General features: G+C 41.9%; 1 protein-coding gene across 6 annotated transcripts in view; it reads right to left on the bottom strand.

Annotated features, from left to right (window-relative positions):
- Window positions 1-15,752, bottom strand: part of LOC134353179 (arf-GAP with GTPase, ANK repeat and PH domain-containing protein 3-like) — a 545,439-nt gene that overhangs the window by 222,317 nt on the left and 307,370 nt on the right. For all 6 annotated transcript variants that reach the window (XR_010019562.1, XM_063061195.1, XM_063061204.1 and 3 more), the window contains exon 2: window positions 8,502-8,560. Coding sequence is in view for 5 of the 6 variants with exons in the window: in XM_063061195.1 (XP_062917265.1) it covers window positions 8,502-8,560 (59 nt within the window). In the remaining variant the exon portion in view is untranslated. The remainder of the gene's footprint in view (window positions 1-8,501; window positions 8,561-15,752) is intronic.

Genomic DNA, 15,752 nt, shown 5'->3' with positions numbered 1-15,752 from the left:
ACACTGTGGGAGGGACAGTACTGAGGGAGGGTCACACTGTGGGAATGACAGTACTGAGGGAGAGTCACACTGTGGGAGGGACAGTACCGAGAGTGTCACACTGTGGGAGGGACAGTACTGAGGGAGAGTCACACTGTGGGAAGGACAGTACTGAGGGTGAGTCACACTGTGGGAGGGACAGTACTGAGAGTGTCACACTGTGGGAGGAAAAGTACTGAGGGAGGGTCACACTGTGGGAGGGACAGTACTGAGGGAGAGTCACACTGTGGGAGGGACAGTACTGAGAGTGTCACACTGTGGGAGGGACAGTATTGAGGGAGGGTCACACTGTGGGAGGGACAGTACTGAGAGTATCACACTGTGGGAGGGACAGTACTGAGGGAGGGTCACACTGTGGGAGGGACAGTACTGAGAGTATCACACTGTGGGAGGGACAGTACTGAGGGAGGGTCACACTGTGGGAGGGACAGTACTGAGGGAGAGTCACACTGTGGGAGGGACAGTACTGAGGGAGAGTCACACTGTGGGAAGGACAGTACTGAGAGTGTCACACTGTGGGAGGGACAGTACTGAGAGTGTCACACTGTGGGAGGGACAGTACTGAGGGAGAGTCACACTGTGGGAGGGACAGTACTGAGGAGAGTCACACTGTGGGAGGGACAGTATTGAGGGAAGGTCACACTGTGGGAGGGACAGTACTGAGGGAGAGTCACACTGTGGGAAGGACAGTACTGAGAGTGTCACACTGTGGGAGGGACAGTACTGAGAGTGTCACACTGTGGGAGGGACAGTACTGAGGGAGAGTCACACTGTGGGAGGGACAGTACTGAGAGTGTCACACTGTGGGAGGGACAGTATTGAGGGAGGGTCACATTGTGGGAGGGACAGTACTGAGAGTATCACACTGTGGGAGGGACAGTACTGAGGGAGGGTCACACTGTGGGAGGGACAGTACTGAGAGTATCACACTGTGGGAGGGACAGTACTGAGGGAGGGTCACACTGTGGGAGGGACAGTACTGAGGGAGAGTCACACTGTGGGAGGGACAGTACTGAGGGAGAGTCACACTGTGGGAGGGACTGTATTGAGGGAGGGTCACACTGTGGGAAAGACTGTACTGAGGGAGGGTCATACAGTGAGAGGGGCAGTACTTGAGGGAGTACCAAATCTTCCTGCTTTGATGGACAGGGAAGATTCCATGGAATGAGAGCCTGAGAATGTTTATCCACACAGTGACAAACAGATGCACTCATCATTTATCATGTCCTGCTGTTCCACTCTGAGTCATGAAGAGGAGCTTCACCACCCCCCTGTATTAATCTAATGTGCTTAGTACTTGATACTGGCACTAAAATCACCTCAACCTTCTGCTCAAGGGGGCAGGAAAATAGGGAATGTCAAAAAGGTTGTGATATCTCATCACTGGATCTTTGTATCAGCTGCCATGTTTCGTGGTAGAACCAGAGGTTGAATTAATGTTGAGAGTACATAACAGGGAAGAACACTGTGTGTATACAGACAGCTCAACTAGTTTATACAAAGCCCCAGCTCACTGCAGAACCTGGCTCGTTGCTCCCTGATCTTTTGTATGAACCAACACTTTTCCTCACGCAACAAACAATTGAACAGTGCACACTATGAAAAGCTGACAGCTGAACTCAAATTTACATTTACGGGGCAAATAAAGGGCTCAGGAAATGACAGAGAAGGAAAAGGAACTTGTTTATGACTTCACTGCATGGGGATGGTTGACATCATCAGGGCCAAGGTTCTCTGGGGTACAATGTCTTCTTTCTCCCGCTTCCTGCAATGCCCATTCTGCCTCTGTCTGTCTGTCTTTGGTATCTTATCTACCTTGTCTACATCTTAGTAATAATCCCAGAAACTCACTCTCTTTCTCCCTCTCTCCTTCTGTCCATGTCACTCATAGATGCTCTATCTCAGACACATATTTCTCTCTCTCTCTCTCTGATGAACAAGAAACAACATGCCAATATCAATACAAAGAAATCACAGTAACTCATTGTACGTGCAGCACTAAGTTATGTATGATTAGTGGTTATGTAACAACCTTTGAGTGTTTTTAAACAGGCTGACTCTGCTGTTGTGGGCACTCGGCCTGTTTTCAACCTGTGGATACGCACTTTGCTTCATGTCAGCATCGACAGTAATTGCAGGGAACAGCCCTAAATCAACAGCAGATGCAGCCCTTCATTAACTGAACAACTGGCTCTTGATCATTCTCAGCAATCAACCAAGAGGATCTGTGCCAGAACACACAGTTCGCCCACCAGGGAAAAGTGAACAACACCAGGCCCCTGGGTCCCAGGAACTCCACAGGTTTACAAGGTCACAATTCAATAGGTGTCATCAAGTTGCACAATACACAAACAGGTCCTTCAGCCCATTATCACTCTGCTAACCATCTTGCCTATCGATACTAATCGCACCCACCCTCATAATTCCATGCTCCTTGATGCCCTGCTCATTCAAATGCCTCTTAAATGTTGTTACTATTCCTGTTTACATCACCAGATTCATTATGCCAACTACTCTCTGTGTGGAAATTTACCCCAAAGATCCCCATTACATGACAATTAGCTTTATTTGTCAAACGTACGTCAAAACATACAGTAAAATGCATCATTTGCATTAAACTGACACAATCCGAGGATGTGCTGGGGGCAGCTTGCAAATGTCACCATGTTTCCAGTGCCAACAAAGCATGTCCACAACTTACCCACCTGTACATTTATGGAACGTGGGAGGAAACCGGAGCACCGGGAGTAAATTCACACAGTCAAGGGAGAATGAACAAACTCCTTACGGACAGTGGTGGGAAATGAACCCCATTTTCTGATCACTGGCATTGTATTATGCTAATTGCAATGCTCTCATACTACCCTTTTTAACCTCCTCCCTCTTACCTTAAACCTTTACCCTCCAGTCTTAGGAGAAAAACTCTGGGTATCAACCCTATCTATGCAGCTTATAATTTTACATACAGTGCCTATATAAAGTGTTCACACCCTACTCCTTGGGAGTTGCCATGTTTTATTGTTTTACAACACTGAATCACAGTGGATTTATTTTGGCTTTTTTGACACTGATCCAACAAAAAATGACTCTTTAGTGTCAAAGTGAAAACAAATCTCTACAAAATGATCTAAATTAGTTACAAATATAAAATACAAAATAATTGATTGCGTAAGTATTCACACCCCCCCCCCCTTAATGTGACACACCAAATAATCACTGCTGTAGCCAATTGGTTTCAATTGATTGCAGTAAAAATACACCTGTATCTGGAAGGTCCAACTGCTGATGAGTCAGTATCCTGGCAAAAACTACACCATGAAGACAAAAGAACATTCAATGCAACTCCACAAAAGTTATTGAAAAGCACAAGTTAGGAGATGGATACAAGAAAATTTCCAAGTTGCTGAGTATCCTTTGGATACAGTTAAGTCAATCAAGAAATGGAAAGAATATGGCATAGAAATGGAAAGTGTGGAAGAAAATATCAAGGCGTTACATTGTAATGGGCATTGAGGGGCTAATGATTTGTTTTAAAATGTGAATTCGAAGTCTACAATCATTTATCCGTAACTAATGTACTCTGAGTGACTGAAATGTGCCTCGCAACCGAAATATAAAAATAACTGTGTCTGTACTTCTTTGTTCTGAGAATTTTTATATGTTTGCGGTTGAGCCAGCTTGCCTGATTTTTTTTGAGTAGAATGTGTAGCTGCTAAAGGACATATTTTTGCTACTTCACTATTCGGTAGCATTGCTGGAGTTCCACTAAAATACTAAAAAACTGATTGCTAAGCTTTGCCTTGAATTCGTCATGCAGAATGTAGTGGACTAATTCTACATTGTTCTCTAAAATGGTAGACAAAGGTTCAAAGAAGGAATTACCTGGTCATACAATGTCCTGAGGCACATGACCTTTACTTCTGTAAAAATCCACCTAAGTGTCTCTTGTCACGTACCATTCATGTATAAATAGGACTGAGTTTTCTTGTTTGAGAGTTTCAAGACCCCGCTTTTAGGAGCTTCGGCTCTCCACGATATCATGTATCAATAAAGATTTTCCAAAGCAGCTCCCTCCGGGTCCAAGTGCTCTTTTCCACGACAGAAAAAATATGACAAATCTGCCTAGAGCAGGCTGTCCTCAAAAAACTATGCAAGAAGGGGACTAGTGACTATGCAAGAAGGGGACTAGTGAGGGAGGCCACTATGAGACTCATGACAACTCTGGAGGAGTTACAAGCTGAGATGGGAGAGACTGCGAATACAAAAACTGTTGCCTGGGTGCTTCACCAGTCGCTGCTTTATGGGAGAGTAGAAAAGAGAAAGCCACTGTTGAAAAAAAACTCACATAAATTCTCGGCTAGGGTTTGCCAGAAGGTATGTGGGAGTATCTGGTCAGCTAGAAGAAGGTTCTATGGTCTGATGAAATCAAAATTGAGCTTTTTGGCCATCAGACCAAGCACTATGTTTGGCGTAAACCAAACACCGCACATCATCAAAAACACACCATCCCTACCATGAAGCACGGTGGTGGCTGTATCATGTTGTGAGGATGCTTCACTGCAGCAGGCCCTGGAAAGCTTGTGAACGTAGAGTACAAAGTACAGGGAAATCCTGGAAGAAAACCTGATGCAGTCTGCAAGAGATCTGCGACTTGGGAGAAGATTTGTTTTCCAGCAAGACAATGACCCCAAGCATAAAGCCAAAGCTATACAGGAATGGCTTAAAAACAATAAAGTTAATGTCCTGGAGTGGCCAACCCAGAATTTGTGGCTGGATTTGAAAAGGGCTGTTCACTCATGATATCCATGCAATCTGATAGAGCTTGAGCAGCTTTGTAAAGAATGGGGAAAAATTGCAGTGTCCAGATGTGTAATAGAGACCTATCCACACAGACTCAAGGCTATAATTGCTGCCAAAGGTGCATCTACTAAATACTGACTTGAAGGGGGTGAATAGTTAATACAATTATTTTGTGTTTTATATTTGCAATTAAATTAGATCAGTTTGTAGAGATCTGTTCTTACTTTGATACAAATGCATCTTTTTCTGTTGATCAGTGTCAAAAAAGCCAAATTAAATCCACTGTGATTCAATGTTGTAAAACAATAAAACATGAAAACTTCCAAGATGAATACTCTTTATGGGCACTGTATCGTTCGCTACAAGTCATCCTTCAACCTCTTTTGCTCTAGAGAAAACAGCCTATCCAGTCTTTCTTTATAACTCAAGCTCTTCAGTCCAGGCAACATCCTTGGAATCTAGTCTAGTCCCTAGGTCAGTCACATCTTTCCCAGAGTGTGGTGACCAAAGTGCACACATTATTCCAGATGCTGGCCCAACAACATTTTGTACAACCTCAAGGTAACATCTAAACTTTTATTCTCAATGCACTGGCTGCAGAAGGCAAACATACCACATCACCCTGTGTTCTTCACAAGAGAATATGAATAAACTGCATATAATGCTTTGGGAAAAAGACGGTAAATGTGCCATGAGAAACGACAAAGATCAACATATCACAAAACCAGCCTCCCCTTGATTGAGTCCGTCTACACTTCTCACTGCCTTAGTGAAGCAGCCAAAATAATCAAAGACCCCACCCACCCTAGATATTCTCTGGCTGATGGGGTTTGTCTAAATTGGCATCATGGTCTGTGCAGACGGTGGGCCAAGCTGCCTGTTCCTGTGTTGTAATGTTCTGTGTCCTATTTCTTTCTTTATTTATATATACATTTTTTTTGGTTTGTTTGTTTATTTATTTATTTATTACTTTATTTTTATCTTATTTTGGTCTGAAGATGAGGATTTAATTGAAGTACAGAAACCATGGGACTGAAATTAATAAGGAGCAAGAAAGTGAATTGCGACAAAAAGAGGAAACAATCTCATCACAGCATCAAGGCAACATTTAAGTGTTGTATCATGACCCCTAGTAAAAATGATATCAATGGGAAGAGTATCCATTGGGTAAAGTTATACATGATAAGAATTAGGTGTACAAGTCACCATCAGGCAGCCATCCTGCTCCCATCCATCAGACGATGGCTCATCTTCTGCATTCCCGTACCTCACATTAAAGGTGAAAGGTGGGTTGATAAAGTCAGTCATCTCAATCCCAGGACTCTATGGGCTATTGTCAGAAGCATAGTAATCATCATTATTAGAAGTGAGAATGTTCATTGATGGTAAATTGGTTCATTACCGTCACATGTACTGAGGTACAGTGAAACAAATTGTTTTGCCTGCCGAGCATATAAATCATTTCATCACAGCAGTACATTGAGATAATACAAGGGAAAACAATACAAGAATGCAGAATAAAGCATCACAGGAACAGAGTAAGTGCAGTGCAGATAGACAACAAGGTGCAAGTTCTTCACAAGGTTAATTATGAGGTCAAGAGTCCATCTTATCTTGGGACCACTCAATAGTCTTATAACAGTATGGTAGAAGCTAACCTTGAGTCTGATGGCTTTTGTTATCTTTTGCCTAATGAGAAGAGAGAATATCCAGGGTGTGTGGCTGGGGTCCCAATGTCCAAATTCATTAGCAGTTCCTCAGCAAATGAAGCAGAACATAGCTGCACATAGCAACAACTGGACAGTATTCAGGCCTGGGCTGATAATTTAACTTCAGTAGCACTATCGTCCACAAGACAGAGACCACCATCAATTAGCCACTTCTTAAACCATTCCATAATTATATTTAACGATGTTGTTCCTGTGAATGCTGCTTATCTGATGCTGCAGCAGGTAAGTTTTTCTTGCACCTATTCATATACAGTGAATTCTCTGATTAATTGGCACACATCGTGAGCAGTACATTTTGGTCCATATGGTGATGCCCCAATTAGCCAAAGTTTCATGGAAATAATTAAAAAGGTATATAAAAAATTAAATTATTTAACTAACAAATTACATTTTAAAAGTGATCTTGGCCTTTTCTCCTTGGAGCAACCGAGGATGAGAGGTGACCTGATAGAGGTGTATAAGACGATGAGAGGCATTGATCATGTGGATAGCCAGAGGCTTTTTCCCAGGGTTGAAATGGCTAACATGAGGGGGCATAGTTTTAAGGTGTTTGGAAGTAGGTAAAACGGGGATGTCAGAAGTAAAGTTTTTCACACAGAGAGTGGTGGATGCTTGGAATGCACCGCCAACGAAGATGGTAAAGGCAGATACAATAGGGTCTTTTAAGAGACTCGTAGATAGTCTCTTATGGAGCTTAGAAAAATAGAGGGCTATGCGGTAGGAAAATTCTAGGCAGTTTTTTCCCCCTGGGATCAATAAAAAAACGTTACGGACCGAAGTGCCTGTAATGTTTTATAGATTTCTATGTTTCCTTAAATGAAATAAAGAACAAATTAGGACACTATCAAAACCACTTCAATACTATAAAACTTGTTCTGTATTTCACTTAAATACATAATTTGTTACACAGTACTATAAAACTGTGTATTAGTTTCTAATAGTTATCAATCTTTTGACCGACTATAAATGAATGAAATCAGCACAGACACCTAGTGTAGATAATGGACTGCCTTCAGACAATGTTTTTAAAGGTTGCATCTACCCTTCATTTTCACTATAACATTCAAAATGATTGTCAATACCTTCAAATTCTTAGTAGTTCCTAACCTGTTGAAATAGTGAAATCATTTCATTTTCACTCCTAGCCATTTCTGGCCTCTCCAAGCCGAAACACTTGAAACCACAGTGAACAAAACAGTTCTGAATTATCTTATTGCTCATTAAGCACCAACTATCAGTGCCAAAAATCACTGCTTTTTGAACACAAACACGCGCAAGTGATGCTATTTAAAAACTATTTGCTCTAAGCACAGTGTAGTGTCTAAGGGCCACACAAAATGCACACAGCTGATGCACTGGAAACTGTTCGGCAACAGTCTCTTGGCCCAATTAAGGGGCATAGTATTCCAAATAAATGAAGGGAGTCCTGGCTATTTTTTCAATTTGTTTTTTGTTCTTTTAGACTTGTTCCAAATGAATGGCTGCCTCGATTAACTGATAGCCAATCAACCAGAATCCACTGTATGTATTTGTTCACATGACAGTAAAGTCAACTTTGACTTTACTTTGGATCAATTGCATTAAAACCGCGGCCAGAGTGGCATATCACAGGATAGGCTTTCTGCAGCTCATGACTCATCCACCTACTTCCCAACCCTTTACGTCACCCCAAAGGCATGTCACGAGTGTGAAGAACTACTCTCCAGCTGTCAAAACTAAAGGATTTTGAAGTTGTCCAGAATAAATCAAGGACTCAGTAAGCTGAAGACGCACATGCTATACTCAAACCGACACACAGGTATCCTGAATGGGGGCTCAGGGCTCACCTGTTCACACGGCCAGAATGCATCTCTAACCTAAGGGATGATATTGTCAAAATCACCAACTGAAAGGCATTGTAGTGCAGAAGGCAGACACAAAATGGTTACTCACCACTTTCAGTTCTGGGACAGACCGGCTCAGCGTCCACTCCTGACTGTTCACAAATGAATCTGTAACAAACACAGGTTGTGTCAGTAGACAGTTCTCTCCCCAGCCACACCACCTATTCGACTATTGCTAATTTAGTGACCTTTACAAAAGTGGTTCACAATCAGTAGGTTACCTGTGAAGAAAAGTTTCAGTTTTTACAGCCACATTCACAATATCTCAGAAGAGCCTTACATCCAATGACATAGAGTAAGAATCAAACACAGACACTGTCCCTTTGGCTAATCACGCTCATGTTGACCTACTTGTCCACCATACTAATCCCATTTGCTGCATTAGGATCGTAACCCTCTATCTACCCGCCATCTAGAACATAATACTGTATACAGAAGGTGCTGGAAAAGGGCCAGTAACAACACGAAGGATCATACCCATCCTGCTCATGGACTGTCTGTCCCACTCCCATCAGGGAGGAAACTACTTCACATTCACACCGGGACCTCCAGACTCAAAATCAGTTACTTTTCCCAAGCAGTAAGGCTGATCAATACCTGCACCTACTAACCCACCCTCCACTACTTCATCATCTCCTGTCAGTCACCTTATGTACAGACACTCCTGTGCTCAGAATCACTTTGTGATTATACAATTAATCTCTGTATATAAGCTATCATGTATTTATATTTATGGTGAATTTTTATTATTATTGTGTTCTTTATCTTATTGTGTTTTTTTTCGTGCTGCATCAGATCCAAAGTAACAATTATTTCAAGCAAAAGAAAATCTGCAGATGCTGGAAATCCAAGTAACACACACAAATGTTGGAGGAATTCAGCAGACCAGGCAGCATCTGTGGAAAATAATATAGTTGCCATTTCAGCCCGAGACTCTTCATCAGGATCTAAGCCCAAAATGTCAACTACCTGACGAAGGGTCTCAGATCGAAGTGTTAACTATACTCTTTTCCATATATACTGCCTGGCCTGCTAAATTCCTCCAGCATTTTGTGTGTGCTGCTAACAATTATTTCATTCTCCTTTACACTCACATAATGGAATGAAATTAAACAATCTTGAATCTATGCTTTGCCTATTCAAATGTTTGTCTAAACAACTTTTAAACATAATGATTGTATCTGACTCCACCACCTTCTCTAAAGCACCTTCCAAATATCAACCACTCCCTGTGTAAACAACTTTCCTTTTAAAATACACCTTCAACCTCTCGTTTTTGATACCCCTACCATCAGAAAAAGATTCTATCTACATTATCTTAAGGTTCTTGTAATTTTATATACCTACATCAGGTCAGCCCCTCAGCCTCCTTTGCTGCTCCTGGGAAAACAAACCCAGCCTATCCAATCTCTCCCTTAACTAAAATCCTACACAGAGTCATAGAGTAGTAAAGTTCAGCCCAACCTGCCTGTACTAACCAAGGTACCCATTTGCTCATATTTGGCCCCATATCCCTCCAACATTTCCTATCCATGTAGTTATCAAATGTCTTTTAAATATTGCTACTGTACCTGCCTCAACTACTTCTCTGGCAGTTCATTCCACATACAAAGTACCCTCTGAGTGAAGAAGTTGCTCCTCAAGTCCCTATTAAATATTTTCCATCTCACCTTAAAACTGTGCCATCTAGCTTTTGGTTCCCTTTCCTTAGGAAAAGAAAGACTATGTGCAATCACCTTATCTATATCCTTCGTGATATTATATACCTCTATAAAGTCAACCTTTAGTCTTCAATATTCCAAGGAATAAAATCCTAGCCTGCCAAACTTCCTTTAACTCAGGTCCTTGAGTCCTGGCAACAGTCACGTAAATTTTTTCTTCATTATGTCAGGTCAATGACATTTTTCCTATATATGGGTAACCAAAAATGTACAATCCTTCAAGTGCAGCTTCATTAATGGCAACATAACATCCTATCTCCAACACTCAGTGCTCTGATTGATAAAGGCCAGCAAGCCAAACACTTTCTTCATCAACACGAGAAAGTCTGCAGTTGCTGGCAATCCAAAGTAACACACACAAAATTCTGGAGGAACTTAGCAGGTCAAGCAGGATGTATGGAAATTAATAAACAGTCAACATTTCCTGCTGAGATCCTTCTATCACCCTATCTACCCTCAACGTCACTGGGTGTAAAGCACAGCACTGAGCCCCTGTGATCAGCTGCTCACTGCAATTCATGGAGCGGCTTCCAGCTGCCCAACCTCTCACAGCACAGAGCTGGCATGACCCTCTACTCATTATAATGCATGAAGCAGCTTCCTGATCTCCGTCCTGTACAAGATATTATACCCCTACATCTCTACCACAACACTCCCCAAGGGCACCATGCACTGCATAAGTCCTAACCTGTTATTAATATGTATCATAATCAACAAGGGTCAGAACTCGACCATGTGATATACTATTGGTCATAGACTTCTGCCCACCATCCTCTGCTTCCAGAGTGACCATCATCCAGTAGCACTTACATCCATGGTAATGAAGTGTTTTAAGAGGTTGGTAATGGTACATTTTAACTCCTGTCTGAAAAGTGACTTGGATCCACTTCAATTTGCCTACCAGCACAACAAGTCCACAGAAAATGTCAGCTCATTGGCTCTTCACTCAACCCTGGAACAACTGGACATCAAAGGTGCATATACATCAGGAAGCTCTTTATCGATGGCAGCTCAGCATTCAATACTATCATTCTCTCAAAAGTTCACAGTAATTTTTTTTATCAAAGTACAAATACATCACCATATTCAACCCTGAGATTCATTTTCTTGGGGGCATACTCAATAAATCCAATAACCATAATAGAATCAATGAATTACTGCATCAACAGGGTAGACAATCAGTGTGCAAAAGACAACAACCAGTGCAAATACAAAAAGGAAAAAAATAAAGAAATAATAATAATAATCAGTAATAAATATCAAGAACATGAGATATGAAAAGTCCTTGAAAGTGTATATAAACATTGACCACAATAATAAAAACTTCCTCTGATCTTCAACAGACAGGATCGCCTACATCCACATGGTCTTCATTGCAAGGTACAACTGAAAGCCAACAATACTACACAGGAATGTGAACTTCGATATGAGCTCATATCTCTGAAACTTACATGAGCAGGGCCATTCAAGGACAAAGGAGGGAATTTATGCTTAGAACCAGAGGAAGAAGCAAATTACCAAACAAATACTTAGCATTGGTATTCACCAAAGGGAAGGGTATGGAGGAAAGCAAGATCAGGGAGAGCAATGTTGATAATCTAGGACATGCTGATATCAAGAAAGAGGAGGTGTTGGCACTCTTGAAGAACATTAAGGTAGGTAAGTTATAATGACATGATGAAAACATACTCAGGTTATTGAATGAAACAAGGGAGGAGACTACTGGGTCTTGACAGGTGAGGTCCCAGAGGACTAGAAAACTGCCAGTGTTGTTCCTTTGTTTAAGGTCAATAGAGACAAACCAGCAAATTATAGCTCACTGAATCTTACATCAGTGGTAGGAAAAAATGATCAGAGAATATTCTTGGGATGGGATCTGCTTGGATCTGGAAAAGTATATTTATTAGGTATAGCTAGCATGGTTTTGTGTGAAGAAGGCCATGTCCTCCAAACTTGATTGATGTTTTGAGGAAGTAACAAAGATGACTGATGAAGGTTGGACTGTGGATGTTGTATACGTGGTCTTTAGTAAAGGTTTTGGCAAGGTCCCTCGTGGTAAGCTAATTAAAACACATGGGATCCATGGAGACTTGGTAGACTGGATTCAAACTTGGCTTGGCCATGAAAAACATTGGGCAGTGATGGAATATTATTATTCTGATTAGTCTATGACCAGTGGTGTTCCACGGGGGGTCATGGCCAGCACCTTTGTTATATAAAGGTATAAATAAAAGGGCACAAACAGAAAAAAATGATGGGGTTATGAATAGTGAGGAAGGTAGTCAAAAGGATTCAGCAGGATATAGACCAGTTGGAAATGTGGACAGAGAAATGGCAGGCAGAGTTTAATCCAGATGTGTGAGTTGTTCCACTTTGGCAGGTAAAATGCAAGAGAAAAGTGCACAGTAAATATCCGAGCCCTTTGAAGCACTGCTGTACAGAGGGACCTTGGAAAGCATACTGCTTTTATCCTTCACAATTCTTTCTTGTGACAGTGGAAAGCTCCATTCTGTGATATCTCAGCGACTTCAAAGTACTTCCAGAGAATTTTCCAAAATTCCCTAAAACAAGTGGAGCAAACTGCAAGGGAGACTCTGAGCATTCTCCGAGGAGCTGGAAACTTCATTTCTCCAATTATCTGATTCACTGGGGCTAATGGCAGTTGTATAGAATTAACAGAGAATATCTGGAGTCTAGGATATGTCAATGTTCACGTCATGTTACAACACATCCTCAACAGTATTCTCATAACAATGTTCTAAGATAGTTTCTGAAAACCCACATGGTCACAAAAATGGATAAGGATCAGCAAAACTTAAAATACCAATATCCCTGTGTTCTGACACAGTTCCCTTATCATTCTCTATCACAGATCATCACCTGAGCAAACACAGTGATTAAACCCATGGTTTAGAGTACCGCTAGAGGTTCCAAAGTCAGTGAATTATTTATTCACCACGTGCTTTATTCTGGGGTGAGCCAAACTACAGACTGCACCCAAAAGGACGGACAAACAACTCGTGTGCAAAAGACAACAAACTGTGCAACTGCAAAAGAAAATAAGCAACTCAGTCGTAAATAAAGAAATATCAAGAGCAAGAGATGAAGAATCCTTGAAAGTGAATCCATAGGCTATGGGAACAGTTCAGTAATGGGGTGAAAGAAGTTGAATGAAGTTATCCACACTAGTTCAAGAGCCTGGTGACTGAGAGGTAATAACTGCTCCAGAACCCAGTGGCATGGGTCCCGAGACTCCTGTACCTTCTTCCTGATGGCAGCAGCGAAAAGACAGTATGCCCTGATGGTGGGAGTCCTTGATAATGGATGCTACTATGCTGCGACAGTGCTTTTTGTAGATGTGCTCAATAGTAGGGAGGGCTCTACCCATGATGTACTGGGCCATATCCACTATTTTTTGTAGGCTTTTCTGTTCAAGGGCATTGGTGTTTCCATACAGGCCGTGGTACAACCAGTCAATATACTCTCCACCACACACCTACAGAAGTTTGTTTAAGTTTTAGGTGTCATGCTGAGTTTTCACTAACTTCTAAGGAAGTAGAGGCACTGTCGTACTTTCTTCACAATGGCACTTACGTGTTTGACCCAGGGCAGATCCTCTGAAATGATAACACCAAGGAATTTCAAGTTGCTGACTCTACCTCTGATCCCCCGAAGAGGACTGGCTCATGGACCTCCAGTTTCCTCCTCCTGAAAATAATAATGGTCTTCCTAACATTGAATGAGAGGTTATTGTTGTGGCACTACTCAGCCAGATCTTCAATCTCCCTTTGCTGACAGTACTACCTTTGATTCGGCCAACAACAGTTGTGTCATCAGCAAACTTAAATATAGCATTGGAACTGTGCTTATCCTCACAGTCGTAAGTATAAATCAGGTAGAGCAGGGGGCTAAGTAATCAGCCTTGTGGGTCACTTGCACTGATGGAGATTGTGGAGGAGATGTTTTTGCAACGTTTGTCTTGTACTTATATAAAGGCAATTTCAAATGAAAGTGTTGGCTGTTATTGGTTAAGAAAATAGATTAGTCACTTGGGAGATACACATTGTTGTTGGAGATTTCAGCTGAGATGGTGAAATTCTAGATCACATGAAGATTAAAGAGGACATTCAGTGTCTTAGCGGGAAAACAGATTGATAAATCCCCAGAGCCTAATGAGATGCATCCTAGGCTATGATGGGAAGCAGGGAAGGAAGCTGCTAGGGTCCTGACAAAGAATCTTAAATCCATGCTGGATATGGGTAAGATGCCACACCACTGGAAACAGCAAATATGGTTCCTTTATTGAAAGAAGGTCGCAAGGACGTGCCAGGTAATTTCAGGCTTGTTAGGAAATTGCTGGGAAAATATTCTGAAGGGCAGGAATCACCTACAGTTGGAAAAGCAGATATTAATCAGGTATGGTCAGCATGGCTTTGTTGACTGAAGATCCCCATTGGTTGAATTTAACTGAGATTTAATTGCATTTTTTGAAAATGTGACTAAATACATAGATGAGAAAACTTCGGAGAACATGGAGACTTTGGGCACATTGGCTTCCTTCTAAGTTGTAAAAGCTCTCTGTTTCTTTAAGTCTACTGGCATACTATAACTCTCTGTAAAGATGACCGCAACAAATTGCAAGGTACTCTTCAGCAACACCTAGAGCAGGGGTCCCCAACCTTTTTTGCACTGCGGACCAGTTTCATATTGACAATATTCTTGCGGACCGGCCGACCGGGGGGGGGGGGCGGGGGGCATGGGTAGGGTTGGCAACGGACAAGAGTAGCAGTCAAATACGTTGGGTTTACCCCGAGAAAGACTACAATGACCATGAAGCCTTGCGCGGGCATCAGTGCGCATGTGTGCACGTGCCAATTATTTTTCTACAAATCGTTTTTGGCGATTCTGTTCGGGGGGGGTAATCATGACTGGAATATCAGTGATAAGTGGCTAATACACTCTATTTCGTTTCTAAAAAGGTTTATCTAACAAATCTAATATTAAACACACAGCGCATATTTTCCTCTCATGAATATAGCGAAAAGTCAATTATCAGGGGAGAACAGGGAAGCTTGAAGTAAGTGTTGAACTTCCAGTAGAAGTGGCAGAAGCAAGTTCGATATTATAATTTAAAGTTAAATTGGATAGCTATATGAACAGGAAAGGAATGGAGGGTTATAGGCTGAGTGCAGGTCGGTAGGACGAGGTGAGAGTACTGTTCGGCACCTACTAGAAGGGCAGAGATCGCCTGTTTCCGTGCTGTAATTGTTATATGGTTATATAAGTCAATAGCATCATAACATTTTAAGTAACGTTTGGATATTGAACACAGCGCATATTTCCCCCTATGAACATATAAAATCATTGCAACGCACCAATATCGCTGAATCAGTGGGAGCCCTGGGCTCAAGACGGTCTTATCGAGGGGTGATGGGAGACAGCGATACTCGAACGAGGTTCCTTATGTCCAGTCTATTCCGCAATTTAGTTTTCGTTGCATTCATTGCAGAGATATGTTGGAAATGGAAGCAACGTTTTCGGTGCTTCCGTGGCTATCTCAGGATATTGAGCCTTGACTT

Source organism: Mobula hypostoma, chromosome 1 (genome assembly GCF_963921235.1).
Source record: "Mobula hypostoma chromosome 1, sMobHyp1.1, whole genome shotgun sequence".
Lineage (NCBI taxonomy): Eukaryota > Metazoa > Chordata > Chondrichthyes > Myliobatiformes > Myliobatidae > Mobula > Mobula hypostoma.
The sequence above is the reverse complement of the archived record's forward strand: the minus strand, read 5'-3'. Positions and strand labels throughout refer to the sequence as shown.